The sequence below is a fragment of the Triticum urartu genome, chromosome 1A (assembly GCF_056163025.1).
Source record: "Triticum urartu cultivar PI428250 chromosome 1A, HENAU_Tu73, whole genome shotgun sequence".
Lineage (NCBI taxonomy): Eukaryota > Viridiplantae > Streptophyta > Magnoliopsida > Poales > Poaceae > Triticum > Triticum urartu.
In genome coordinates, this window is record NC_141873.1 from 282,979,208 (window position 1) to 283,006,670 (window position 27,463).

Below are 27,463 nucleotides of genomic sequence, written 5' to 3' on the forward strand. Positions count from 1 at the left end.
CGACCGATCCAAGCACCGTTACTCCGGCACCTCCGAGTTCTTGGCACACGTTCAGCTCGATGACGATCCCCGGGCTCCGATCCAGCAAAGCGTCGGGGAGGAGTTCCGTCAGCACGACGGCGTGGTGACGATCTTGATGTTCTACCGTCGCAGGGCTTCGCCTAAGCACCGCTACAATATGATCGAGGTGGAATATGGTGGCAGGGGGCACCGCACACGGCTAAGGAACGATCTCAAGGATCAACTTGTGTGTCTAGAGGTGCCCCCTGCCTCCGTATATAAAGGAGCCAAGGGGGAGGGGGCCGTCGGCCAGGAGGAGGGCGCAGGAGGAGTCCTACTCCTACCGGGAGTAGGACTCCCCCCCCCCCAATCCTAGTTGGATTAGGATTCCCCGAGGGGAAAAGAGAGAGAGGGGGGCCGGCCACCTCTCCTAGTCCTAATAGGACTAGGGGAGGGGGGAGGCGCGCGGCCACCTTGGGCTGTCCTTTTCTCCTTTCCACTAAAGCCCATTAAGGCCCATATGGCTCCCGGGGGGTTCCGGTAACCTCCCGGTACTCCGGTAAAATCCCGATTTCACCCGGAACACTTCCGATGTTCAAATATAGGCTTCCAATATATCAATCTTTATGTCTCGACCATTTCGAGACTCCTCGTCATGTCCGTGATCACATCCGGGACTCCGAACTAACTTCGGTACATCAAAATGCATAAACTCATAATAACTGTCATCGTAACGTTAAGCGTGCGGACCCTACGGTTCGAGAATAATGTAGACATGACTGAGACACATCTCCGGTCAATAACCAATAGCGGGACCTGGATGCCCATATTGGCTCCTACATATTCTACGAAGATCTTTATCGGTCAGACCGCATAACAACATACGTTGTTCCCTTTGTCATCGGTATGTTACTTGCCCAAGATTCGATCGTCGGTATCCAATACCTAGTTCAATCTCGTTACCAGCAAGTCTCTTTACTCGTTCCGTAATACATCATCCCGCAACTAACTCATTAGTTGCAATGCTTGCAAGGCTTATGTGATGTGCATTACCGAGAGAGCCCAGAGATACCTCTCCGACAATCGGAGTGACAAATCCTAATCTCGAAATACGCCAACCCAACATGTACCTTTGGAGACACCTGTAATGCTCCTTTATAATCACCCAGTTACGTTGTGACGTTTGGTAGCACCCAAAGTGTTCCTCCGGCAAACGGGAGTTGCATAATCTCATAGTCATAGGAACATGTATAAGTCATGAAGAAAGCAATAGCAACATAATAAACGATCGGGTGCTAAGCTAATGAAATGGGTCATGTCAATCAGATCATTCAACTAATGATGTGACCTCGTTAATCAAATAACAACACCTTGTTCGTGGTTAGGAAACATAACCATCTTTGATTAACGAGCTAGTCAAGTAGAGGCATACTAGTGACACTAAGTTTGTTTATGTATTCACACATGTATTATGTTTCCGGTTAATACAATTCTAGCATGAATAATAAACATTTATCATGATATAAGGAAATAAATAATAACTTTATTATTGCCTCTAGGGCATATTTCCTTCAAATACAACAAGAAATATCTGGCCATTCTATAATTTTTACACACATAACTCTTGAAGCTCGGAAATAAGTAGCAATAGTAGAGCCACAACCTCGATAATGGCCTTGCTCCCAGTGGCAGCCGACGCAACTGACGGCGACTGGCAAGGTCTAGCACAAGAAGAGAAGCCACCATAGGGGTTTGCTTGCGCCCCATCCGCAGCACCAACATGGAGCTCAGCCACCGGAGACCAGGGGCAAAACTAGGCCTGGGGCAACTGGGGTTGTAGCTCCAGGCGTGGCCCAACTAGCATCTATATGCATACTATGAAAAAAAATCAGAATATGGTATTGATGTACAAGCCCATTAGCCAAACTCAATCGATCGTCAACTCAATCGATTGATCAGAATAGAAAACTAATCGCGTAGTACACGGTTGACGCTTCGATCTCTGATTTGTAGCGTGGTCGTTCGTCAATCAAGTCAATCAAGAAAGAGAAAAAACATCTCTCGCCTGATCGCGGCAACAGAGAAACCCTCGCGTCGCTCGAACGGAGAGCTCAAGGCCCCAAGCGCTGCGCCGCCGCCCTCGTCAACCGACAATTGGCGATTCCCCGCCGGCCGCCGGGTCCGGCGTCCTGACAAATGATAATCCGTCCTCCTCTTGTTCTTCTGGTCTTCTCCATCCGATTTTGAACTGCAGTGGACGCACTGAGGCCAACGCAACACCCACTGTGCCGAACAGGTAATCTGTAATGTGTAATTTGTATCATCTAATTTTGTTTTCCCTAATTCCTTCATATCAGCCAAACTCAGTGAGTTATATATTTACTTAGTCAATTTTATTTCATTTGTTGTCAGCAAATTAGAAATACAAGATGAAGAGGAGGTCCCGGACAATTGAATCTTTCTTTCAGTCAACATCCAGTCAGCCTTCAGCCAACAACATCCAATCAGTACCAGTAAAACTGATCTGCGAAACAAGACGAACGATGAATGGATGAATCGCCGTTTGGTGTGCTATATCGAGTGTGATGTATTTGCAAGAATTGATGATATTAAGATTATACAGTGCTATCAAAAAATGAGGAAACGCAAGAGGCTACTACCTCGTGTTAATGGTATGATATGTTTTTTTTTTTTGCAAACTTTCATATGAACAATTGATTTAGTCTATGTCCAGTGTCTTGATTTGAAATCCTTGATTTTATGTTTGCAGATTCAGGTCCGTCTACTATTGCTGGTGAAGAAACAATGGCCTTGAGTTAAGTAAGTCCTCACTAATTTGGTACCCAACCATGTTTGTAACGATGCACTTTGTTAAACTATTTGTTTTATGGAATTTCCTCTCTTGATTATAATGAATTTATATTTTGTTTTGAATGTGATTTTATGGCATACTTATAATGCACATTGATGTATGTGGTATTTGACATTATATTTAGTCAATTAGTTTTAGGTCTAGGCTTTGCGAAATCCTGATTCCGCCTTTGCCGGAGACACAACAGGAACAACCAAAGAGTCCAAGAGGTTGCCATTGGGCCACCTTAGAGGAAGTGTGGCCTCTATACACCGCCGATGCTCTAAGCCAAACAATAGAATAGACACCAACTATACATCAGCCATCTGTCGTCCTAATAAAGTGTGTAGTACGTAGTATCGTACTACTCCCTCCGTCTAGATACATCCATACTTGCGATGAGTAATTTGAAACAGAGGGAGTAGCTAGCATGCATCCCTTGAAATGACCCCAATGTAGCTAATCCGACAACAAGGGGAACCGGCATGTGCGTTGCAGCTCTCAATTCAGGACTCTGAACCCCGTTTTGCCGCCGGCACCTCGTTGCTTTCTCCATCTATATATTAATTTTGTCTTGTCCTTGATCGTATTATCGTCGTCCATGGAGTCCAACGGTGACAGCACCACGCGACACCCAATGGCGTCACCTCACCGCCTAGCACGCAGCCCCAGCTCGGCCTCCCGCGCGGCCCCGGCCTTCTCGACCGCCAACTTCGTGCGCTCTCTCCGCAAGGCAGCATCCTTCGGTTACAGGAAGCCCAGCGCCGGCGTCGTCGACGCGGCGGGCACGATGCGACGACGCAGCGCGGACACTGTGGTGATGTCCCCGTGCCGGTCGTCACCCGAGCCGGGCTTCGCTGCGAGGGGTGCCTGGGATCAGCAGACGAGGCGTAGGCGGAGCACCGGGCAGTCGTCGCCTTCCGAGGGCGTCGGCAGAGGGCCGAGCGTGCCGAGGAAGACGCCGGCGACGCCTAAGAAGGAGGACGTGGCGCACCGGGCGCGCGTGCTCACCGCGCGGCTGATGCAGTGGCGGCTCGCGAACGCCCGGATGGAGAAGGCCATGACTCGCGCCACCCACGCCGCCGAGGTGAGCCACGCCGACGCATGCATGCAGTTTCTTTATATTACTACCACAACGTGCAATCATTAACCATACGTAGTAGCTAGTGATGTGATTACCCTGTCATTTTTCTCTGATGCGCGTGGCGTGGCCGCATGCAGAGCAAGCTGCTGTATGTGTGGCGGCGGGTGGCCGAGCTGCGCAACATTCACACGGCGAAGAGAATCGTGGCGCAGCGGTGGCGGCAAAAGGTGAAGCTGGGCAGGCTCCTGCGCCCGCAGCTGCCCCTCCTCGCCGCATGGGAGACGCTCGGCGGGCCGCACTCAGACGCTGTGGCGGACCTCGGCCGGGTGCTCTCCGCCGCCTCCACCTCCCTCCCATTATCCGACGGCGCCCGAGTACGCACTCTCTCACGTAACGCATATACATCTTTAACTTTTCCTGGCTTGTCTGGCAGCACGACAGGTCGGTTGGTAAGTTAAGCTACTACTACAAAAATGCAGGCCAACCTGGAGCTGTTGCACGAAACCATGCTTGCTTGCGCGCGCACCGTGGATGAGATCAAAGCCAGGGCTGACATGTTCTATGCCACGGTACATGCACTTATTCATCAGTTCCTACATGTATTTGCCGGTGCAAATTTCAAGTAGGGACGACTAACCGAGAGACTTTTGCGTGTCGTTTCGGCCCTAACTTCTGTGTGTGCCGCCGGTCGCGTTCAGGGTAGTGTCACCAGCAGCTCTGTCGACGAGCTCGCGAGGACAATGCAGGAGGAGTTGGCAGGGCTCGAGGAGGTCATGCGGCTGTGCAAGATTGTCACTAACCTCCAGGTGGGTAGACGGTCCACGTTCTTGAGCTCTGGCCTCTGGGCTATGCCCCACACTAGAACAAAGCTGGGTTATGTCCCACCACAACAAAGCCTTTTGATCGTTGTTTTGCCCATTCTCGATCGTCCGAGAAATTCTTACTTTTCGGATCCAACACTGGATCCACGCGGCACTCTACATTTTTATTTCTTCATGAACAAATTTCTAAAAGTTGTCTTCGCATGATATTTTGTTAGCCGAGCGGGCCATGATGGTTTTTTTATTGGTAAACTACAGTCTTTTATATGTGGTTTTGTTATTTCTCAACCATGAGATAATTTTTTATTTATAGTCAAAGTTTTTTTAAGGAAGTATGCTTCTATTGAAATCACAAAGTAATACAAAGTTCAAGTACAGCGTAACACACGCACAAATAACTAAAATAACAAAGAGCAACCTAAAACAAACAGTAAAACATGATGATCTCCAGAGCTCTGTATTATCATCCCTAAACCTTGTGAGAAGACCCCTGCAACACAAGTACCTGCAACCAGATCTAAGCAAGTCATCATTTTCAACCACGGTATGATCGCCATCACGTTAAGAACCATGCAAGATTCCATGTTCTGGACCATCTGCCCCCGCGCCGCTCCCTCCCCGGGGCGACACAGGCGGCGAACCCTCCCAGCCTCTCCTCGCCCCACCCATCCCATTCACCCCCTCGCCGTCGCCGGTGGCCTCCGACAGGCAAAGCTTGCGCGGAGCCGGCGGCGGCAGGGCTCGTGCTCCTCGTCGGTTGCTGTTTTGATGGGGAGATCTCAGGCAGCTGGTGACTGTCCGGAGCTCGTCTTCACGGCGGCGTACTCGATCGTGGCAGCGGTGGTCGCTGGCGCGCAGCGCGGTGTCGCCATGATGGGAGCTCCGTCGTGGGCGTGCGGTCGCGGTCTTGGCCGCCCGTGCGGGCCCAATATGGGTCCTCGCAGGCCGCGGCTGGCGCAGATGGTGGGGGCAAGATTCGGGCTCGGCCGGCGTGCCGTTCGCCGGATCTGGTATGGCGCGATGCTGCGGCTCAGCACGCGGGCTGGTGGTGGCACCGGCTGTAGGTATCGTGGTGGTGCCATGGCCGGTCAGGCAGCGGCGGCGGCCGCGATGGTGGACGATTCGTGCACAAGATGCTTGATGGAGGCCATTGGAACAGATCTGGGTGAAGAGCTGCTCATGGCTGCTGCCGAGGCCGGCGATGGCAGCACTATTCGGTGTCGTTCCCTTGTTAAAGGCATCGCTATTGAGAAGTTTCAGGCCACTAACTGCTACCTCCGGGGGAAACCCTAGATCGGTATATCGGATGACGGCGGCATTATTGTGTCGTTTCCCTCTTGTGGCGTCATTCTTGGAGGTGTACACGGGCTCGAGGGACCAGTGGACGGAATAGTTGGTGGAGCGGTGTTTCATCCCGCACATTAATGGTGGCGTTTCTCGGGGCGTGGCGCGGTGGAGGCTCGGCGCCCGATGTGTGGCGAGGAACTCGCACAGGAGGGTGACGCTATCAGGCGTCGTGGTGGCGTCGATGGCAGAGAGGCCGGGCAAGGTGGTGCAGCAGTACAACACTGAAGATGGAATGGTGCCAGGTGGCTGCGGCGGCCTTATACCCGGCAGGCGTCCTGGTTGAGGAGTGCGCCGGACTGGTAGGTGCCCCATACCTGACAGGCGTCCTGGTTGGGACCTCAGGTCTTAGATGTTTAGGTTTGGCTGCGATGTTTGTTTGGTATTACGCACAGACTATCAGCGCCCCTTCATCAATTGGATAGGAGTAGCGACAGTTGTTGCTTAGACGGTGGCTTTAGTCTTACTGTTGTATGATTTTGTAAGGTCTTGTGAGCATAATTAATATAGTGGCCGTATGCATCGCTCAGATGCAGAGACCGGGGGTCCTCCTTCTTTTATAAAAAAAACTCACTAAACTGCTAAAATGTTGCAAGATGATGAACATTTTTGCTTAGTTCTGTGTGAATAAATTTGTCAAGTTGTCTTAATTTGTTTTCTCAATTGAGCGAGGCATAGATAACAATTTCTAGTTTTTTGCATTTCCATGAACAAATTATTACATAAGAGTAATATGGTTGTTACACCTTTTATTTGTGGATAGTTGTTTACGCCTGTTTGGGAGAATTTTTTTTTAATGTGTATGAACAAACTTCTAGAGTCCAGAGGCAGTGTGAAACATAATTGCCACCTTCGGTGGTAAAAAAATGTTCATACCATAAAATTAATGAGTTCATTGCAGAGAAGGGTGTGCATTTTAGATTTTTAGTGTTAAAAGAAGGGAGTGAGTGCATGACTAGCGTTGTGCATATCCATGCATGCAGCGTGGTGCACATTTGCTTTTTCGTTAGCCTTGTATGCTAGTACTTCTTTTCAATTTTCCATTTGAAAAGGCTCACACATATTCCTAGATCACAACCGAACACTCTTGGATCTATATTTGCAGGTTCAGGAAGTAAGCCTCCGAGCTAATCTAATTCAGGCAAAGCAAAAGATTGACTACTCCTAGTGCTTGATATGACCGGGATCCCCACGTCGCCCTTTTATCACCAAAGCGGAGTGCCATCATGACGGGAGATATCATCACAAATAGGAGTTAGGACCGGCCGGTCCCGTACTACAAGATTCAAGTATGTTTGTCGGAAATAAATTATGTAGATGAGGATCATGAGAGGTGCGGTCCCATGTTGCTATATTTCGGTAGAGTTAAGGTTAATCTAGAACTCTTCTGTGACTTATCTATGTGTATGATACTGTAATTTGAGATGTTCGGTGGCTAGTCATATCGACGAGTTGTATGTAAAGGGCCTCAATATGACTTGCAGCGCGATGATACACAAACTGGAAAAGTTGTAAACCAAGTTAAGGACACATTTAACCCGCAAAAGAAAAAAAAAGTAAGGACACATTTTACTACAACGTCCGTTAGTTCTACCGGCCGTTGTTTGTTGCCGTCAACTGTGCATACTATGGCAAACGTGTGGTTCCCACAGGGTAGTATAAACCACTCCCTTCATCCCAAAATGTAATATCATTTTTAACATTAACGGAGATAATAGAAAATAATACACCAACATAAATAATGACACATTTTATGTGTGTAGAAAGAAATATGAATGCAAAATAAATGATGCGCTGCGCCCAACCCAGCACCCAAGCTAATTTTTGGTGTACTGGTTTTTTTAACATTATAGATACAAGCGCTCATATATATGTGCATACACTCATCTTATGAATGCACACACGCATATTCTACCTTTATGACCACCTCTAATTTTTGGTGGGGCTAGTTAGAGAAACTACAACGGGATGACCCAAATAGACGACGCTATTGTCCGCTTTTTGTTCGTTTGGGTCGGCCGCCCGCCCTGCGTCCGCCCTCTTTTAGATTTGGGTCGGCAGTGCGCCCAACGCGTCGACCCATTTCATGACCGCACGCATAGATCATGCCAGCGGCCATGTTGTCGCCCTGGTTTTGGCGCTCTAGCGAGCGGGAAAGGTTCGCACGCGCAGGGAAAAGTCGGCCTAGCGCGCGCTGGTTTTGGCGCTCCACCACGCGGGAAAGGTTCGCGCGCCGGCGCTCGTTATTAAGAAGGCGCTCCCTCCACACTCTGTCCACCGCCCACTCGTCTCGCCCCCTCTCACTAGCCTCGCCGCCTCTGCGCCACCATGTCGATGCGCTGTCTGGGCGCTTTCGCGGAGTCCGCGAGCGCCGCTCCGGCGCCTTGTCCTCTGAGATCTGGTTTGGCGAGAAACGCCTCATTCTCGGCACCTTCGACACCGCAGAGGAGGCGGCCCGCGCGCACGACGCGGCGGCATGACGCCTCCTGAGGCCTCGCCGGGAGATGAATTTTCCCGACGTGTCGAGCCAGTGGGCGCAGGATCTCGCGCCTCTCCCGCGGCTTTTCACCGACAAGGATCGTCGTGACCACCGGAGGCGGCAGCGTTGCCTCGCCATCGCCAAGATGGACGTGGAAGCCATGGTGGTGTGGTGCGAACGCTTCCCGCAGGACATCGTCGACGAGCGTCAGTTCTACAAGCAAAGGAGGACGGAGAGGGAGGCGAGGAGGACGGAGCGAGCCGCCTATCGGGAGGACAAGCGTGCGCAGAAGCAGGACGCTCAATTGAACCTGAAGCTAGGAGAAGCATCGTCCTGGGACTCTGAGAACGAGTGGTATGCTGACGCCTACATTCAGATGTCGGAGGAGGACATTACTGAGTCGGAGTCAAAAAACAATGAGTAGTTAATCTTATCTTTTATCTGTCTATACTAGAACTATCTATGTATCTTTTTTTTTTATCGGAAAAAATGGCCAGCGGCGTCGGCGATGAAACAGGCGGGCGAAGGTGTGCTGTTGGATGGGAAAAGGCCAATGTGCCACCGCAACGGGGCCGAAGAGAAGAGAGGGCGAGCGCGCGCGTCGGTCTTGTGTCCGCGTCGACACAAAACCAGCTCAAAAATGAACCGGAAATGAGACGACAGGAGGACAAAAGCGAACATGTGTCCGTTTGGGTCGGCGCATTGGGGCAACTTTTTTGTTAAAGCTGACCCAAACGAAGGACGATCGACGAAATGGGTCGCCTCAATAAAGTTGCTCATAAGACAATCGACTAAACGCAGACCATAACTTTGTTTTCGTCAATTTGTGTATTAGCCAGGTTTCTTTGGGGCCGTTGTGTCGCAGAACCTGTGGTTGGCTTTATGCAACGGGGACGTAGCTTCGGTGCCTTAAAGATATCTGTCTTTGAATAACTGATATATATACCAGCCAACTGTTGAATTCACATTTCATAAATACAAAGACAGGTGCTTAAGGCACGGAAGCATTATCCGTACAATGGGTAGTTGGGCATATGTACTCTAGGTCTCTGAAAGAGACGTCCAACTACTTTAATTGGTGTATGGTACGAGCTGATAATGCGTGTGTACAGGAAGATTGCTAGGACATGCTCTCACCTGAGATTGCTCCAAGCTGACCACAGTCACCCTCTGGTACATGCGTACGTGTTTGGAAAAGTTGGGAGTGTTTGCCTAAAACTGCTACACCTACGAGGAAGATTGCTGCCTAACATTTTTTTACAGAGAGACACACTTCCTTCCAACCACACAACTGCACCCTATCATAAATAACTACTAGATCGTTAAAGGCGCTCGTTGCTGCGCTCGTCTAGTTTGACGCTATAATCTTAATAATAGATGGAATGATATTATAGCCATTTTACTCTAGCAAAATTGGTAGATATATTGTGATATAATATTATTAGTAATAATTAAGTAGTATAATTGATTCCCACACAAGAATGGCAGTATTTGTTTTCCGGAAATCACATCTTGCGAAATCACAATTTTAGTGCTCTATAATCTCTCAGAGAGCATCCAGGCGCTATGTTGCCACGCTCGTCCATTTTTCTAGTAGAATAGAAGGAATTTCTATAAATATATACAACAAACATATACTAAATGTCTACTGTAAGATAAATCATCAAAGCCCGAGAAAATGTGTTCTAATATGCTAGGAGTTTATTGACAACACAAGCAACTCTGAAGGCGACATCCAATTAGCCTTGAAAGACCTCTTTAAGCACTGAAAGCATAAGCATGCATGGAAGTAACCTTGGGCATCTTGGTTTCTCTTATTAATTGTACTTTGTTGATTATTTGAAATTTTGATCATAATGCACACTTTTTTTACTTAATCTACTACATACACATCTAGTTTACAATTTATCAATTAGTGGTTACAGCATCACTTGTTAGGGATAGAAAAATTCTCAGTCCCCGTAGGGTCGTATCTTTTTTTAAGGAGATGTAGGGCCATATCTTCTTTCTTGAGGGGCTGTAGGGTCATATCTAGGTGTCTACTCAAAAATCATCACTCTTTGATGTTTCTGCAAAGCGTCTTGAAGTCAGAAAAAATTAACGGTGGCAGAACATGTAATACATCTATTTCACATATTCAACTGGGCTCCTCACTAGATCATCCACTATCTATGTCACACCTGGCCACTTGTCCGCCACTTGTCCAGTGTGACGTGGCAAGGATCGGGCCCAGTTGAAAGTGTGCGTGAGTGTGAGCGAGGGAATGATAAAAGGGCAACCAGCCGCCTGTGGCAAGGCATGCGATGTAACAGACTGTCACTCACCTAATCCTTCCTCGGGAAGCATTTCCCCTTCTTCCTCTCCAAGTCTCTCTCTCGCTCTCCCTCACCTACTTCCGATCCTCTCCTCTCCGGTTAGTTACAGTTGGTAATCAGAGCCAAATCGCCCAGAAAAATTTCTCCCCACCGTGCTGGTTGCAGATCGGTAACATCCACCGTGCCGGTGTGTGCTGCTTCGGCAAGCGCACCCAAAATCCGTCGCGGGGTTCGATCTCCTCCACGCACGGCGATGGCGCCCTCCAAAGCTTCGGCGGCGACGCGTCAGGTTCTGGCCGCCATGGACGAAGGAAACAGCAACATCACCAAGATGCTCGAGTCCCTCCTCGCCAAGATGGACGAGCAGAAGGCAGTCTAGGACAAGTAGATCGAGATTCAGGCCGCCTTCAATGCGCAGATCTCTCAGGATGTGCGCGGCCTCGCCCGGCAGATCGATCTGACGCAGGCCGACGTCGACGCAACTCGCAAGACGGTGGAAGGCCCGGCGACGCCGTCGGGGTCGGTCACCACCGTGCTGCACCAACCACCACCACCGTCACCGCCACCGCCGCCCCCACACTCGCCGCGCGTGGCCACCGAACAGGGCCGCCCGGCGACCGCTCACGCGCGTCTCGGGGATCATCGACCTCCGCTGATTCCGGTGCCTCCACAGGGCGGATTCGTGGCCCCGGCTGCCGCGCCCTCCCCAACAGCGGGCCACTACGGCAACGACTACCACAAGCCACCAAAGCACGACTTCCCTCGGTTCGATGGCTCCGCCCCATACCTGTGGCTGGATCGCTGTCTGGCGTACTTCGAGCTCTACAAGGTCGCACCACACAACTGGGTGGCCACTGCGGCGCTGTATATCGAAAGGCCAAGCAGCGCACTGGCTGCAAGCATTTCGGCAAACACATCGCGGCATCACCTGGGAGGTCTTCACGTCGGCCGTGCTCGAGGAGTTCGGTGCCGACGAGTTCGAGGTGGTCATGCACAAGCTGCTTCAACTCCGACAGACCACCACGGTCGCCGAGTACCGTACGGCGTTTGATGAGCAGATGTACCACCTGCTCGCACTCGACCCGTCCATCAACACTAAGTTCTTCGTCACCCAGTTCATCCTGGGCCTGAAGGATGAGCTACGCGCCCCGGTCCGTCTGCAGGCGCCCTCGAGCATCACCAGGGCGTCAGTGTTGGCGCGTATTCAAGAGGAGGAGCTGGGCTCGACGCGCACGCGCCCACGCATCACACCATCGGGGCGACCTCCACCGGCGGTGGCTCCACCACAACCCCGGGCGGCCGCGCCCAACCGCGCCCCCACGGACGACTACGCGCGCGAGCGGCAGCTCCGCGACTATTATGCTTCAAGTGCGGCGACAGATACTCGCGGGAGCACAGGTGCGCACAGCCTGCCCAGCTGCTTACCATCAGTGTCGGCGATCACGGGGAGGTGCTCTCCGACGACACCATCCACGCGCTGCAACTCCTCGACGACCCCGGACCGGTCGCACAGCCGCCCGCTCCTGCTGGGGACGCTCCGGAGTGCTGCCTCCTCTCGTCGCACGCGCTGGACGGCACCGAGTCGGCGACGTCGATCCGCCTGCGCGCACTGGTGGGCAACCAGGTCATGCTGCTGGTCCTTGATTCAGGCAGCTCGCATAGCTTCGTCAACAAGTCCTTCATCGATCACCTCGGGCTGGCGACAGAAGAAATGCCGCGGGTGGACGTGCGCGTCGCCAACGGTGACCGCCTCTCCTGCAACCGCGTCGTCCCCGAGCTCAAGTGGTGGATGCAGGGACACGTTTGCCACCCCGATGCGTGAGCTGGACATTGGCGCGTACGATGGCATTCTGGGCATGGACTGGCTTGCCCAGCACAGCCCCATGACATGCCACTGGCAAGACAAGTGGGTCAAGTTCACACACGATGGCGAAGAGGTGACGCTCCGGGGCGCGCCCACCAAGGCGTCCACCACCCTTAAGGCGATCAAACCCGATGAGCTGCGCAAGATGATCGTGGGCAACGACGTCTGGGCCATGGCCATGGTGGACACATGCGGGCGCGCACCGCCTCCACGGCGCAAATACGCCAGCCAGACGCCCCTCGCCGATCTCCTGGAGGAATCCGTCGACGTCTTCGCCGCCCCTCAGGGCCTGCCACCCCATCGCCAGTATGACCACACCGTCACACTGGTGGAAGGTGCAGTCCCCGCCAACACTCGCCCGTACCGCTACTCGCCGCTGCAGAAGGACGAAATCGAGCGCCAGGTCAAAGAAATGCTCGACGCTGGCATCATCACGCACAGCGTCAGTCTGTACGCCGTGCCGGTCCTGTTGGTCAAGAAGAAGGATGGACCTGAAGGTTTTGCGTCGACTACCGTCGCCTGAATGATGCCACGATCAAAAACAAGTTCCCGCTCCTGATTGTCGACGAGCTCCTTGATGAACTGGCGGGCGCAGCAGTCTTCTCCAAGCTGGACCTCCGCGCAGGGTACCACCAAATTCGTATGCGCGAAGAGGACGAGGCCAAGACCGCATTCAAAACGCATCACGGGCATTTCCAGTTCAGGGTCATGCCGTTCGGCCCGACGAACGCCCCGGCGACTTTCCAATGCCTCATGAACGCCATATTCAGTAAGTATGTGCGCAAATTTGTGATCATTTTTCTTGACGACATCCTTGTGTTCAGTGAAACTATGGAAGAGCACATCGAGCACCTCCGGATCGTCTTCGAGTTGTTGCGGGCGCATCAACTGTTCGTCAAGGAGAGCAAGTGCAGTTTCGCCTACGACCACATCGACTACTTGGGGCACGTCATCTCCAAGGAGGGCGTGGCCACGGACAAGGACAAGACGCAGGCCATGGAACAGTGGCCAACGCCAACGAACGCCACCGAGCTGCGCGGGTTCCTGGGGCTCACCGGCTACTACAGGAAGTTTGTGCCGCACTACGGCATCATTGCCAAGCCCCTCACGCAGCTCCTCACGAAGAAAGGCTTCGCCTGGAGCGAGCAGGCGCAAGCGGCGTTCGAACGGCTCAAGATCGCGACGACGACGACGCTAGTGCTCGCCCTGCCCAATTTCGCCAAGCCGTTCTCCATCGAGACCGATGCCTGTGACACGGGCGTCGGGGCTGTGCTGGTGCAGGAGGGCCATCCGGTCGCATTCTTCAGCAAGGCGCTCGGAGTGCGCAACCAGAAGCTCTCAACGTACGAGAAGGAGTTCTTGGCAGTGATGATGGCAATCGACAAGTGGCGCCCCTACTTGCAGCGCGGCCCCTTCGACATCCTCACTAACCACAAGTCGCTCTGCAACTTGGGGGAGCAACACCTCGAGACCGAGCTGCAGCGCAAGGCCATGGCGAAACTTGTCGGGCTGCAGTTCCGCTTTGAGTACAAGCGCGGACTCGACAACGGCGCGGCTGATGCCTTGTCCCGCGTGGGCAAACAACTCAACCTGGCCGCACTCTCGGCGTGCCAGCCGGCTTGGATTCAGGAGGTGCTCAACTCCTACTCCACCGACCCGGACGCCCAGGATCGACTGCAAAAACTCGCCATCACCAGCCCCGATGACGACGGCTACGAACTTCACCACGGCGTCATCCGTCGCAGTGGCCGCCTGTGGATTTGCGCCAACACTGCGCTCCGCACCAAGCTCATCGCCGCGCTCCACAATAGCGCGGTCGGCGGCCACTCCGGCGTCACAACAACATACTAGCGCGTGCGCAAGCACTTCGAGTGGCGGGGACTCAAGCGCGACACCGAGGAGTTCGTGCAACAGTGCGTGACTTGCCAGCAGGCCAAGCACGAGCACACCAAGCCTGCCGGACTCTTGGCGCCGCTGCCCATTCCGTCCGCGCCCTGGGAAGACCTCACCATGGATTTCGTGGAGGGGCTGCCGCCTTCGGACGGCTTCGACACGATCATGGTCGTGGTGGACCGCTTCACCAAGTTCGCCCATTTCATTCCGCTTCGGCACCCCTTCCATGCGACGTAGGTGGCACGCGCATTCTGGGACAACGTGGTCAAGCTGCACGGGGTGCCCACCTCGATCGTCTCCAACCGCGACAAGGTCTTCACCAGCAACCTCTGGCGGGAGCTGCTCGCCGGAGCCGGCACGAAGCTGCTGTACTCCACCGCCTACCACCCGCAGACCGATGGCCAGAGCGAACGGGTGAACCAGTGCATGGAGATGTACCTCCGGTGCGCGGTGCACGACACTCCGGGCAAGTGGCGTCGCTGGCTGCCCATGGCGGAGTTCTGGTACAACTCGACCTTCCATTCTTTGCTCAACTGCACTCCGTTCAAGGCGCTGTACGGGAAGGAGGCCAACCTGGGGGCCATGGCAGCCTGGCCAAACGACGCGCCCACCAGTGACGACCTGGACTGGGCGGCGCACACCGCGCACATACACGCCCAGTTGGAGCGCGCCCAGAAGCGCTGCAAGAAGCAGGCGGATCGCAATCGCACCGAGCGCCAGTTCCAGGTGGGTGAGCAGGTACTCCTGAAGCTGCAGCCTTACGTCCAGCAGTCCGTCGTCAGTCGGCCCTGCGCCAAGCTCGCCTACAAGTTCTTCGGGCCCTACACCGTCATCGCGCGCATCGGGCTCATGGCGTACAAGCTCGACCTGCTGGAATCCAGCCGCGTGCACCCGGTCTTCCACGTCTCGCAATTGAAGCCGTTCACGCCGGATTACACGCCGGTGTACGCAGAACTTCCACGGGTGCCTGATCTGTCCGTGGCGACCACGGCACCCACGTGCATCCTGGAGCGACGCATGATGAAGAAAGGCAATGCCCCAGTCATCCAGATCAGGGTTCAATGGGGGAACTCCGCTACTGCAACTTCGACATGGGAGGACTTCGACACCCTCCGGCAACGCTTTCCAACTACACTCATCTGGGACGACGAAGACAACGGCACTGAAGAGGGAGCTCGCGCTCAAGGGGGGGGGGGAGAATGTCACACCTGGCCACTTTTCCGCCACTTGTCCAGTGTGACGTGGCAAGGATCGGGCCCCAGCTGAAAGTGTGCGTGAGTGTGAGCGAGGGAATGATAAAAAGGGCAGCCAACCGCCTGTGGCAAGGCATGCGATGTAACATACTGTCACTCACCTAATCCTTCCTTGGGAAGCATTTCCCCTTCTTCCTCTCCAAGTCTCTCTCTCGCTCTCCCTCACCTACTTCCGATCCCCTCCTCTCCGGTTCGTTACATATCTATAGCAAGGAAAGGGGAATGAAGGCTAACAAAGAAGCCGCTGAGCAGTTGGTGCTGCAAGCATCAGCCATGATGCGTGGACATCGCGAAAGGAGTTAGGCTGTTAGGGTTTCATCTCTGACGAAGGAGCTGCGGTTTAGGTGTATGGGTTGATGATGTAAGTTAGTAGCTACAAGAAGGAGAAAGCAGAACCAAAAATTAAATGAAAAAAAATACTTGGCAACTGATTCAGATTTAGAGGCAGTTGCAGGTCTATAATAATCAACCAAGAAGTAGCCAAAAGCAGCACTCAAAATGCCCTTTCAAACTTTTTAGTATCAAGTACTGATAACAACAGTAATATTAGGCATGAGAATGTAGATTTATCAGTTTGGCTGACAAAGAACCCTCTGAGCAGTTGGTGCTGCAAGCAGCAGACATGATGCATGAGCATCACAAGAGGAGTTAGGGGTTCATCTCTGACCACCAGGGAGCAGGGGTTTATGTGTATGGGTTGATGTAAGTTAGTCGGTACAAGAAGGAGAAAGTAGAACAAAACTTAATTGAACAAATACTTGACAACAGATTCAGATTTCGAGGTAGTTGTAGGTCTATCATAATCAGTCAATAAGAAGCCAAAAGCAGGACTCAAATGTCCTTTCAAAGTTTTTAGTATCGAGTATTGACAGCAACAGTAATATTAGGCAAGAGAATGTAGTTTCTTCAGTTTCGATTCAGTTGGTAATCGGATTCTTGATTTTTATGCACATACACACTAACAAAACATGAAAACCACTTTACTGCCTCGATTAAAAAGAGCAAATAACTTCAGAAATGGCAACAACATGGGGTAAAGAAACATGTCTCCACTGACATTAGCTACAGCTCATGAAAGTACTCCCTCCATTTTTGTATACAAGGCCATAAACCCATATTACAGGTACCAAGGCAAAAGTTAATGTCTTCTAAGTCAATGTTGTAAGACAGCTTGTCTCCTTGTTTGCCGTGTAAATTAATGTGTATTCTTCTTTTTCATGCACATCAAGCCAATGCTCTCACTCCCGCATGCATGCAAGGGCTAGTTAATGTCCTCCTTGACTAGTACTACGAGGCAAACACCATTAATATTGCATCGATTAGTGTTGGTGGCCTTGTATATATGCAAATTGTTATTTTAATAGTGGCCTTGTATATAAAAATGGAGGGAGTACATGAAGCAATCAAACAAGATAATGAAACTTGTGGGAATACTAATGCGAACAGCTAAAACCGAGGAAATTATCACAACTATGTCATTATGCCACTGCTTTGCTGGTTGTGGTACAACATAATGAACAAAGAGAACATTTGATCAAGCAGCGTGTGCGCGCAAACACACACCGAACAGGTGGTGCAGAAGATTTAGATATGGCGTACAGACCTTGCTTAATCCTGCAGTGAACCTTCCCAAAATCCATGTAAATTGTTCCTGCTTTCATAATCATTAGCATTTTGAGAAACTGAAAGATAATCTCACAAAGTAACCATAAGTACTTTAAGCAATTTGGAGATGTGGGCATCCAAACATAATATTGTCAAAAAACAAATCATTAAAGTTCAAAGAAGTAGCTCACCTTCAAACCAACCATCCTAGCAGAACCTAGCTAGAGAATTAACCCGCATTCATTTGGAAATAGAAGAACATCAACAAAAATAAATTCTTAAATTCGATGAAGATTTGGTGAAAATAGTGGATGAAGCAACGAGGGAAAACTGGCAAAACAGGAAGAAGAATTAGTGAGCTAATGTCAACCATGCTTGCCGGGGACGATTCTATCGAAGGAGTCGAGTGGGGAAGGAGGGGCAGGACAAGGGAGATTATATGAACGCACATGGATCATGAATCGTCATGGAAACTGACCTGCAAGTGGCGCACACCAATTGCCATTAATGGGGATTAATGGGGTGTGATTCTGGATCCCCAGGACCGCCGGTTCCCTCGCCCGCGTCGCATCGGCTACCTCGAGCGCTGGATCCCTCGCGCGTCTGGCCTCCACTGGATTCCCGGACCGCCGGTTCGTTCGCTAGCGTCGCCTCGCCTCGGCTTGGTCTCGGCCGATGATAAATGGGCCAACGAAGTATCGATTCCTGTGTAGTTTTGTGAGTTAGATAATGGGCCATTGAAGCCCAGTGAACGACATGCCTTCAAAAAAGACTCCAGAATAGATGCGCATCAGGACAGCTGGCCCGGTCGTGGTAAACTGGTGTTAAACAATGGATCTAACGGCCATAAACGATCTAAATGGGTAATCCGACGGCAGAAATCGTTGAGGGCGTGAGAGAGCTCCCTTTAGGTTCAGTTTTACTGTCCCTGTCCTTAATGGCATGTTTGTTAGCAAAGTATTTTTTTAAGTGTTCTTAGAATATCATAGTTTTTTAATAACCCTTGCTTTAATTACTATGAGTTGTTAACCCAATAACCAAAAGGAAAAAAGGGCCAGTCGACTGCAATTCTAATACTTGTGTCACATTAAAGAATAAATTCCCTTTAAGGAAAAAGAAAATGAAAAATTTACACAGGAATTGTGCTTTTTATAATATGCAAGATTAAGTGTATAATAGTGAAATTTTCAGGGAAAAACAGTTTTTCCTGAGAGGTAATGACTTAGTGGCATGGGTATTACCCTGAAAAAAAGAAACAAAACGAAGTAAAAACTAAAAACATAAAGTAATGAAGTTTTCTAAGTAATAAAGAATTAGTTGCATTGGCATTACCCATTTAAAAAATAGAACAAATAATGATTAAATTTGCACGCAATTTACACAGAAATTACGAGTGTTTACAATATGTTAGGATAAACATATAATAGAGGAATTTTTGCAAAAAGGAAGTTCTAAGAAGAAATAAAATAGATTAGTATTACCCATAAAGAAGAGAGTAAATAAAACAAAAAACAAAAAGAATATTGTATTTTTCTAAGAAAAAAATGAATTAGTGACATTGGTATTACCCTTTAAGAAGAAAGCAAACGAAAACAAATAAACAAATTGCACACATTTTATATAGCAATTGCATTTTTATAATATGCACGAATAAGTATATAATAGTGCAATTTCGCCCAAAAAAGGTTTCATAATAAGTAATGAATTATTAGCATTGATATTACCCTTAAAGAAGAAAGGAAATAAAATAGAAACTAAAACAAAATCAAAATAAATTTTTTAAGGAAGATTCAATTAGTGTCATTGCTATTATCCTTGAGGAAGAAAGAAAATAAAAATAACAAATAATAGAAACTTTGCACATAATTTATATAGAAATTGTGCTTTTTATAAGGACGTGACTAGGGAGTGCCACTGCACTCGTTCGTTGTTTGGAGCTCACTCCCGTATATAGTAAGTACATGACACCGTGTCATGTTGTCTATACTCGAAAACTGTCTAGCCACATCTCATAGCGCACAGGGCTACCGATGAAATTTACCTAGATCCTGTCACCATGTGCATTTATTTGTGGTTCAAAAAGTCTTAAAAGCTATAACTTTTGGTTCAAGCATCAAAATCCAATTCCGCTTTCATCGTTGGGTTTCTCATGATGAGTTCTTCAAAACTAGATCCCATATGGATAGATTTCGACAAAGTTTTGTAGAGCAACTTTGGATGTTACGGAAGCAACTCCTTTTTATGCCTTATAGTATGACTACCAGTCAGCGAGGAGTCTTTATAAGTTTCTTACCATGACTATCAATTGACTAGAGTGCCTCTAATTAGTACTTATAGGGAAGCAAACTCCTTTTTTTGTCCTAGTCGGACTGCCTATTAGGTTGGTTTGTATCAAGCCAAGAAACTCACATGAAAACATGATGCAACTTTAGTGCTACATGCAAGCAACTTCACTTCATTATGTGTACATGTGAATTTTGGCAACATTATCCCAACGTGCCTATTATGGCTGCTCAATTGCCTACGGTTGATGCTCGGTTGCCTATAAATATTATGAAATTACCTACCATTGATGCCCAGTTGCCTGCTATTGGTAATAAGTTGCCTATTGTTGCTGCTTAGTTGCCTATAAATACTATGATTTGTCTACCATTGACGCCCAGTTGCATACCATTGCTACTCAATTGCCTAACTTTGCAAATTAGTTTCCTAGAAATATTGTGACGTTGCTTATTATTGTTTTTCTAAGTTGCCTACAAACACTCTGAAGTTGCCTGTCGGTGATTCTTAGTTGCTTACCATTACTGTTTTAGTTGCCTACAATACTTTGAAAAGTTGTCCATAAGTGTTGTTGAGTTGTATATCTATGAAACTAAGTTGCTTACCATACTGAAAAGTTATTATGCAACTAAGGATGATGTTAAGATACTCTCTAGTTATGCAAGCAACTTAGGATAAATGTTAGCCTATCTCGAAATACCATCAACTTTGAGGCAAAACTAAACTAGTTGTGGTAGGAAACTTAGAGGTGAAGTTAGTTAACTTGGTAGTCATGATAGCTAACTTCGAAGGGATTTTTGATGACAAACAGTCATCCTACACAGATTAACAGTAAGTTGCTTTCCTATAGCACTAAAGTTGATCATATAAAACATTAATCAAAACATACTCATATGGGACCTAGTTTTGAAGAGCTCATTGCGGGGAACTGATACGTCTCCAACGTATCTATAATTTTTGATTGTTCCATGCTATTATATTATCATTCTTGCATGTTTTACAATCATTTTATAGCAACTTTATATCATTTTTGGGGACTAACCAAGATGAGGTCTATTTCTATATAAATAGATCTTGTCTACATCATGTCATCGTTCTTATTGCATTACTCTGTTTCTCCATGAACTTAATACACTAGATGCATGCTGGATAGCTGTTGATGTGTGGAGTAATAGTAGTAGATGCAGGCAGGAGTTGGTCTACTAATCTTGAATGTGATGCCTATATAATGACCATTGCCTGGATATCATCATGATTATTTGAATTTCTATCAATTGCCCGACAGTAATTTGTTTACCCACCGTATGCTATTTTCTCGAGAGAAGCCACTAGTGAAATCTACGGCCCCCGGGTCTCTTCTTTATTATATTTGCCTTCGAGATCTATTTTTATTCGCTTTTATTTTCAGATCTATATTTCCAAAAACACAAAAATATCTTGCCACACTTTATTTTACTTTGCATTTATTCAAGATCTATTTATCCAATCTATCATATTTTTATCCCGTCAACTCGACAATTTCTGGCACCGTTACCCAAAGGGATTGACAACCCCTTTAACACATCAGGTTGCAAGTATTTGTTCTTTGTGTGCAGGTACTGTTTACGTAGTGTTGCTGGTTCTCCTACTAGTTCGATAACCTTGGTCTCATTACTCAGGGAAATATCTACCGTCATTTTGCTGCATCATCCCTTTCTCTTTGGGGAAATACCGACGTAATTCAAGCTGCAATCAGGAACATAGCCGTGAAAAAATATCTTAATTTCGATGATCAATTTAAAAGTTATAGCTTTTTAAAATCTTGAAACACAAATTAAATGCATGCAACGTGAGATCTTACTAGGAAATCACATAATGGGAAGTGCACTAAGATAGGGTGAACCAGGTGCTTTTCCTGTGCGTTAATTCCTTTCTGTGGTTGTGTATTAGGGACCATATATCAGAGAGAGAGAGGCGAGAGACAATAGCATGTACTTTTTTGTCGTGTAGCGCGCCAGCCACAACAAAAGCGTGCAGCTGCATGATCTAGCATTTAGTTTTCTGTAATATGCATGTGGTAGTGTACGCGTGTGTGCATTTTGAAAAAATATCGACTGGCCCTAATTAACCTTTTTAGGTGATTGAAGTATAGCTAAAGTGATTTTGTTTCATACACAGATATGCATCCAACATTGAACGTCATGTTCGTTCTAGAGCTGTAACTCAGGGCTCAAGTTGACGCCTTTGCTTAGGAGGCTGGCGTTTAATGCCATCTTATGGCCGGAACTACCGCCCATAAGAAATCATATAGACATGTTGCCAGGTGATACGTCTCCATCGTATCTACTTTTTCAAACACTTTTGATCTTGGTTTGGACTCTAACTTGCATGATTTGAATGGAACAAACCCGGACTGATGTTGTTTTCAGCAGAATTGCCATATTGTTATTTTTGTGAAGAAATTAAAGTTCTCGGAATGACCTGAAACTTCACGAAGAATATTTTTGAAATTTATAAAAAATACTAGCGAAAGAATCAACACCAGGGGGCCCACACCCTGTCCATGAGGGTGGGGGGCACGCCCCTTGTCTCGTGGGCCCCTAAGGCTCCACCGACCTCAACTCCAACTCTATATATTCATGTTCGGGGAGAAAAAATCAGGGAGAAGGATTCATCGTGTTTTATGATACGGAGCCGTCGCCAAGCCCTAATCTCTCTCGGGAGGGATGATCTGGAGTCCATTCGGGGTTTCAGAGAGGGGAATCCATCGCCGTCGTCATCATCAACCTTCCTCCATCACCAATTTCATGATGCTCACCACCGTGCGTGAGTAATTCCATCTTAGGCTTGCTGGACGGTGATGGGTTGGATGAGATTTATCATGTAATCGAGTTAGTTTTGTTAGGGTTTGATCCCTAGTATCCATTATGTTCTGAGATTGATGTTGCTATGACTTTGCTATGCTTAATGCTTGTCACTAGGGCCCGAGTGCCATGATTTCAGATCTGAACCTATTATGCTTTCATGAATGTATGTGAGTTCTTGATCCTATCTTGCAAGTCAATAGTCACCTACTATGTGTTATGATCCGGTAACCCCGAAGTGACACTAATTGGGACCACTCCCGGTGATGACTGTAGTTTGAGGAGTTCATGTATTCACTAAGTGTTAATGCTTTGGTCCGGTACTCTATTAAAAGGAGGCCTTAATATCCCTTAGCTTCCAATAGGACCCCGCTGCCACGGGAGGGTAGGAAAAAAGATGTCATGCAAGTTCTTTTCCATAAGCACGTATGACTATTAGGAATACATGCCTACATTACATTGATGAACTGGAGCTAGTTCTGTGTCACCTAATAACCCACAAGTATAGGGGATCGCAACAGTTTTCGAGGGTAAAGTATTCAACCAAAATTTATTGATTCAACACAAGGGGAGCCAAAGAATATTCTCAAGTATTAGCAGCTGAGTTGTCAATTCAACCACACCTGGAAACTTAGTATCTGTAGCAAAGTGTTTAGTAGCAAAGTAATATGATAGTAGTGGTAACGGTAGCAAAAAGTAACAGTAGCAAAAGTAATGTTTTTGGTGTTTTGTAGTGATGATAGCAATAGCAACGGAAAAGTAAATAAGCGAAGAACAATATATGGAAAGCTCGTAGGCAATGGATCGGTGATGGAGAATTATGCCGGACGCGGTTCATCATGTAACAATCATAACCTAGGGTGACACAGAACTAGCTCCAGTTCATTGATATAATGTAGGCATGTATTCTGAATATAGTCATACGTGCTTATGGAAAAGAACTTGCATGACATCTTTTGTCCTACCCTCCCGTGGCAGCGGGGTCCTTACGGAAACTAAGGGATACTAAGTCCTCCTTTTAATAGAGTACCGAAACAAAGCATTGACACATAGTAAATACATGAACTCCTCAAACTACGGTCATCACCGGTAAGTATCCCGATTATTGTCACTTCGGGGTTAATGGATCATAACACATAATAGGTGACTATAGACTTGCAAGATAGGATCAAGAACTCTCATATATTGATGAAAACATAATAGGTTCAGATCTGAAATGATGGCACTCGAGCCCTAGTGACAAGCATTAAGCATAGCAAAGTCATAGCAACATCAATCTCAGAACATAGTGGATACTAGGGATCAAACCCTAACAAAACTAACTCGATTACATGATAGATCCCATCCAACCCATCACCGTCCAGCAAGCCTACAATGAAATTACTCACGCACGGCGGTGAGCATCATGAAATTGGTGATGGAGGATGGTTGATGATGACGGTGGCGACGGATTGCCCTCTCTGTAGCCCCGAACGGACTCCAGATCAGCCCTCCCGAGAGGTTTTAGGGCTTGGCGGCGGCTCCGTATCATAAAACGCGATGAATTCTGCTCTCTGATTTTTTTCTCCCCGAAACACAATATATAGAGTTGGAGTTGGAGTCGGAGGAGCTCCAGGGGGCCCACGAGGTAGGGGGCGCGCCCCCACCCTTGTGGACAGGTGGTGGGCCCCCTGGCCTTCATCTTTTGCAGGTATTTTTTATATTTTCCAAAAAGTTGCTCCATGAAGTTTCAGGTCATTCCGAGAACTTTTGTTTCTGCACATAAATAACACCATGGTAATTCTGCTGAAAACAGCGTCAGTCCGGGTTAGTTCCATTCAAATCATGCAAGTTAGAGTCCAAAACAAGGGCAAAAGTGTTTGGAAAAGTAGATACGACGGAGACGTATCAACTACCCCAAGCTTATACCTTTGCTTGTCCTAAAGCAATTCAGTTGATAAACTGAAAGTGATAAAGAAAAACTTTTACAAACTCTGTTTGCTCTTATTGATGTAAATATGTAAAGCCAGCATTCAAGTTTTCAGCAAAGATTATAACTAACCACATTCGCAATAACGCTTAGGTCTCAAGTTTACTCATATCAATGGCATAATCAACTAGCGAGCAATAATAATAAATCTCAGATGACAACACTTTCTCAAAACAATCATAATATGATATAACAAGATGGTATCTCGCTAGCCCTTTCTGAGACCGCAAAACATAAATGCAAAGCACCTTTAAAGATCAAGGACTGACCAGAATTGTAATTCATGGTAAAAGAGATCCAGTCAAGTCATACCCAATGTAAACTAACAATAATGAATCCAAATGACAACAGTGCTCTCCAACTAGTGCTTTTTAATAAGAGGAGGCTGACTCAACATAAAAGTAAATAGATAAGGCCTTCGTAGAGGGAAGCAGGGATTTGTAGAGGTGCCAGAGCTCGGTTTTGAAATAGAGGTGAATAATATTTTGAGCGGTATACTTTCATTGTCAACATAACAACCAAGAGATGGTGATATCTTCCATGCTACACACATTATAGGCGGTTCCCAAACAGAATGGTAAAATTTATACTCCCTCTTCCACCAACAAGCATCAATCCATGGCTTGCTCGAAACAATGAGTGCCTCCAACTAACAAGAGTCCCAGGGGGAGTTTTGTTTGCATTTATTTTGATTTAGTTTGCATAAAGCATGGGACTGGGTATCCCGGTGACTAGCCACTTTCTCATGAGTGAGGAGCGGAGTCCACTCCTCTTGAGAATAATCCGCCTAACATGGAAGATACAGACAACCCTAGTTGATACATGAGCTATTCGAGCATACAAAATAGGATATTTGTTTGAAGGTTTAGAGTTTGGCACATACAAATTTACTTGGAACGGCAGGTGGATACCGTATATAGGTAGGTATAGTGGACTCATGTGGAATAACTTTGGGGTTTAAGGGATTGGATGCACAAGCAGTATTCCCGCTTAGTACAGGTGAAGGCTAGCAAAAGACTAGGAAGCGACCAGCTAGAGAGCGACAACAGTCATGAACATGCATTAAAATTAATCAACACCGAATGCAAGCATGAGTAGGATATAATCCACCGTGAACATAAATATCGTGAAGGCTATGTTGATTTTGTTTCAACTACATGCGTGAACATGCGCCAAGTCAAGTCACTTAAATCATTCAGAGGAGGATACCACCCTATCATACCACATCATAACCATTTCAATATCATGTTGGCACGCAAGGTAAACCATTATAACTCATAGCTAATCAAGCATGGCACAAGAACTATGATCTCTAGTTGTCATCGCAAACATGTTCATTCATAATAGGCCGAATCAAGAACAATGAACTAATCATATTTACAAAAACAAAAGAGGTCGAGTTCATACCAGTCTTTCTCATCTCAGTCAATCCATCATATATCGTCATTATTGCCTTTCACTTGCACGACCGAACGATGTGAATAATAATAATAGTGCGCGTGCATTGGACTAAGCTGGAACCTGCAAGCATTCCATAAACAGGAGAAGACAAGGCAATATGGGCTCTTTTGTCAGATCAACAATAATGCATATAAGAGCCACTTCAACAATTTAATCATGGTCTTCTCCTATCGACCCCAAAGAAAAGAAAAGAAATAAAACTATTTACACGGGAAAGCTCCCAACAAGCAAAAGAAGAACAAGAAATATTTTTGGGTTTTCTTTTTAATTACTACTACAAGCATGTAAAGTAAACTAATTAAAAGCTATAACTAATTTTTGGTTTTTCTTAAGATTTATTAAACACACAAGAAGAAAGCATAAAAAGGAAATAAACTAGCATGGATGATACAATGAAAAAGTATGAGCTCCGACATCTAGCAATGAGTGTGTGAACATAAATGTAATGTCGGTGAGAAATACGTACTCCTCAAGCTTAGGCTTTTGGCCTAAGTTGGTCTATGGCCACGGCTGGCCTGGCGGATATCCATAATAGTAGTTGGGGTCGTACTGCGTAGAAGAAGAGTCCGATTGCCACTGGTTGGCAATCATCTCCGGATCCCACTGGTAATTAGACTGTCATGAAGGATCAACTTGTGGTTCCAGCTCTGGCTCCATGGCTGGTGCAGGGTTCCGGTAGGCGTGAATAGCCTCTAACGGAACATGGTACTGGCCTGCAGATAAATCAAACAAAGAAGGAGCAGGCAGGGTAATAGTCTCGGGATGATTTTTTTATCAAAGAACAATTTGTATTTAAGCTCTCCTTCCCTATTCTTAACAATAAAATCATGTGCCACCATAATCTTATAATCTAAATAAACACGAGGCAACACTTTTTCTTCCTTCTCATAATGCCTAATAGGTATGTTAAAATGTGCAGCTAGGCGTGAGGCATAGATGCCTCCAAAGATGGGGCCCTTTGTACGGTTCAGACTTAACCGTTTAGCAATAATGCCACCCATACTAACAGAGTTATCACCGAATAAATCGTGGAGCAAAATAATAATATCAGGAACACTAAGGTTTCCACAGTTTCCGCGACCAATTAAACAACGACTAGCAAATAATGCAAAATAGCGTAAAACAGGAAAATGTATGCTAGTGATTCGTGCGTCAGAAACCTTCCTTGTTTCCCCTATAGTGATGGTATCAATAAACCCATCCACATCCTCGAGACGTGGTTCCTCTGTCTTGCCCTCGAAAGGGACTAAACAAACCCGACAAAAATCATAAAGTGACATCTCCTTATGCTCATCAAATAAATGAAACTCCACCGTAGGTGGTGAGCTCCTAGAATGGAAATGAAAGTTTTGCACAAAGATATTTGTGAGTAAGAGATACTGATCGCGTTGGTCGTGGAGG

General features: G+C 47.5%; 2 protein-coding genes across 3 annotated transcripts; both read left to right on the forward strand.

Moving 5' to 3' along the window:
* The first annotated feature begins 3,372 nt into the window (after positions 1–3,372).
* Positions 3,373–7,557, forward strand: LOC125530552 (QWRF motif-containing protein 7-like). 2 transcript variants are annotated; one of them, XM_048695030.2, is made up of 5 exons: positions 3,373–3,938; positions 4,073–4,309; positions 4,415–4,504; positions 4,634–4,741; positions 7,206–7,557. In XM_048695030.2, the coding sequence occupies exons 1-5, from the start codon at positions 3,453–3,455 to the stop codon at positions 7,266–7,268; spliced, it is 984 nt and encodes a 327-aa protein (XP_048550987.2). In that variant the 5' UTR covers positions 3,373–3,452; the 3' UTR covers positions 7,269–7,557. The 2 variants fall into 2 exon arrangements, with proteins under 2 accessions (XP_048550987.2, XP_048550925.2); XM_048694968.2 differs by lacking the exon at positions 7,206–7,557 and having other exon boundaries at positions 4,634–5,003.
* A 1,047-nt stretch (positions 7,558–8,604) lies between these two features.
* Positions 8,605–9,003, forward strand: LOC147990878 (uncharacterized). Its single transcript, XM_087538431.1, has one exon. It carries the CDS (start codon positions 8,605–8,607, stop codon positions 9,001–9,003), a length of 399 nt encoding a protein of 132 aa, XP_087394557.1.
* Positions 9,004–27,463: the final 18,460 nt, after the last annotated feature.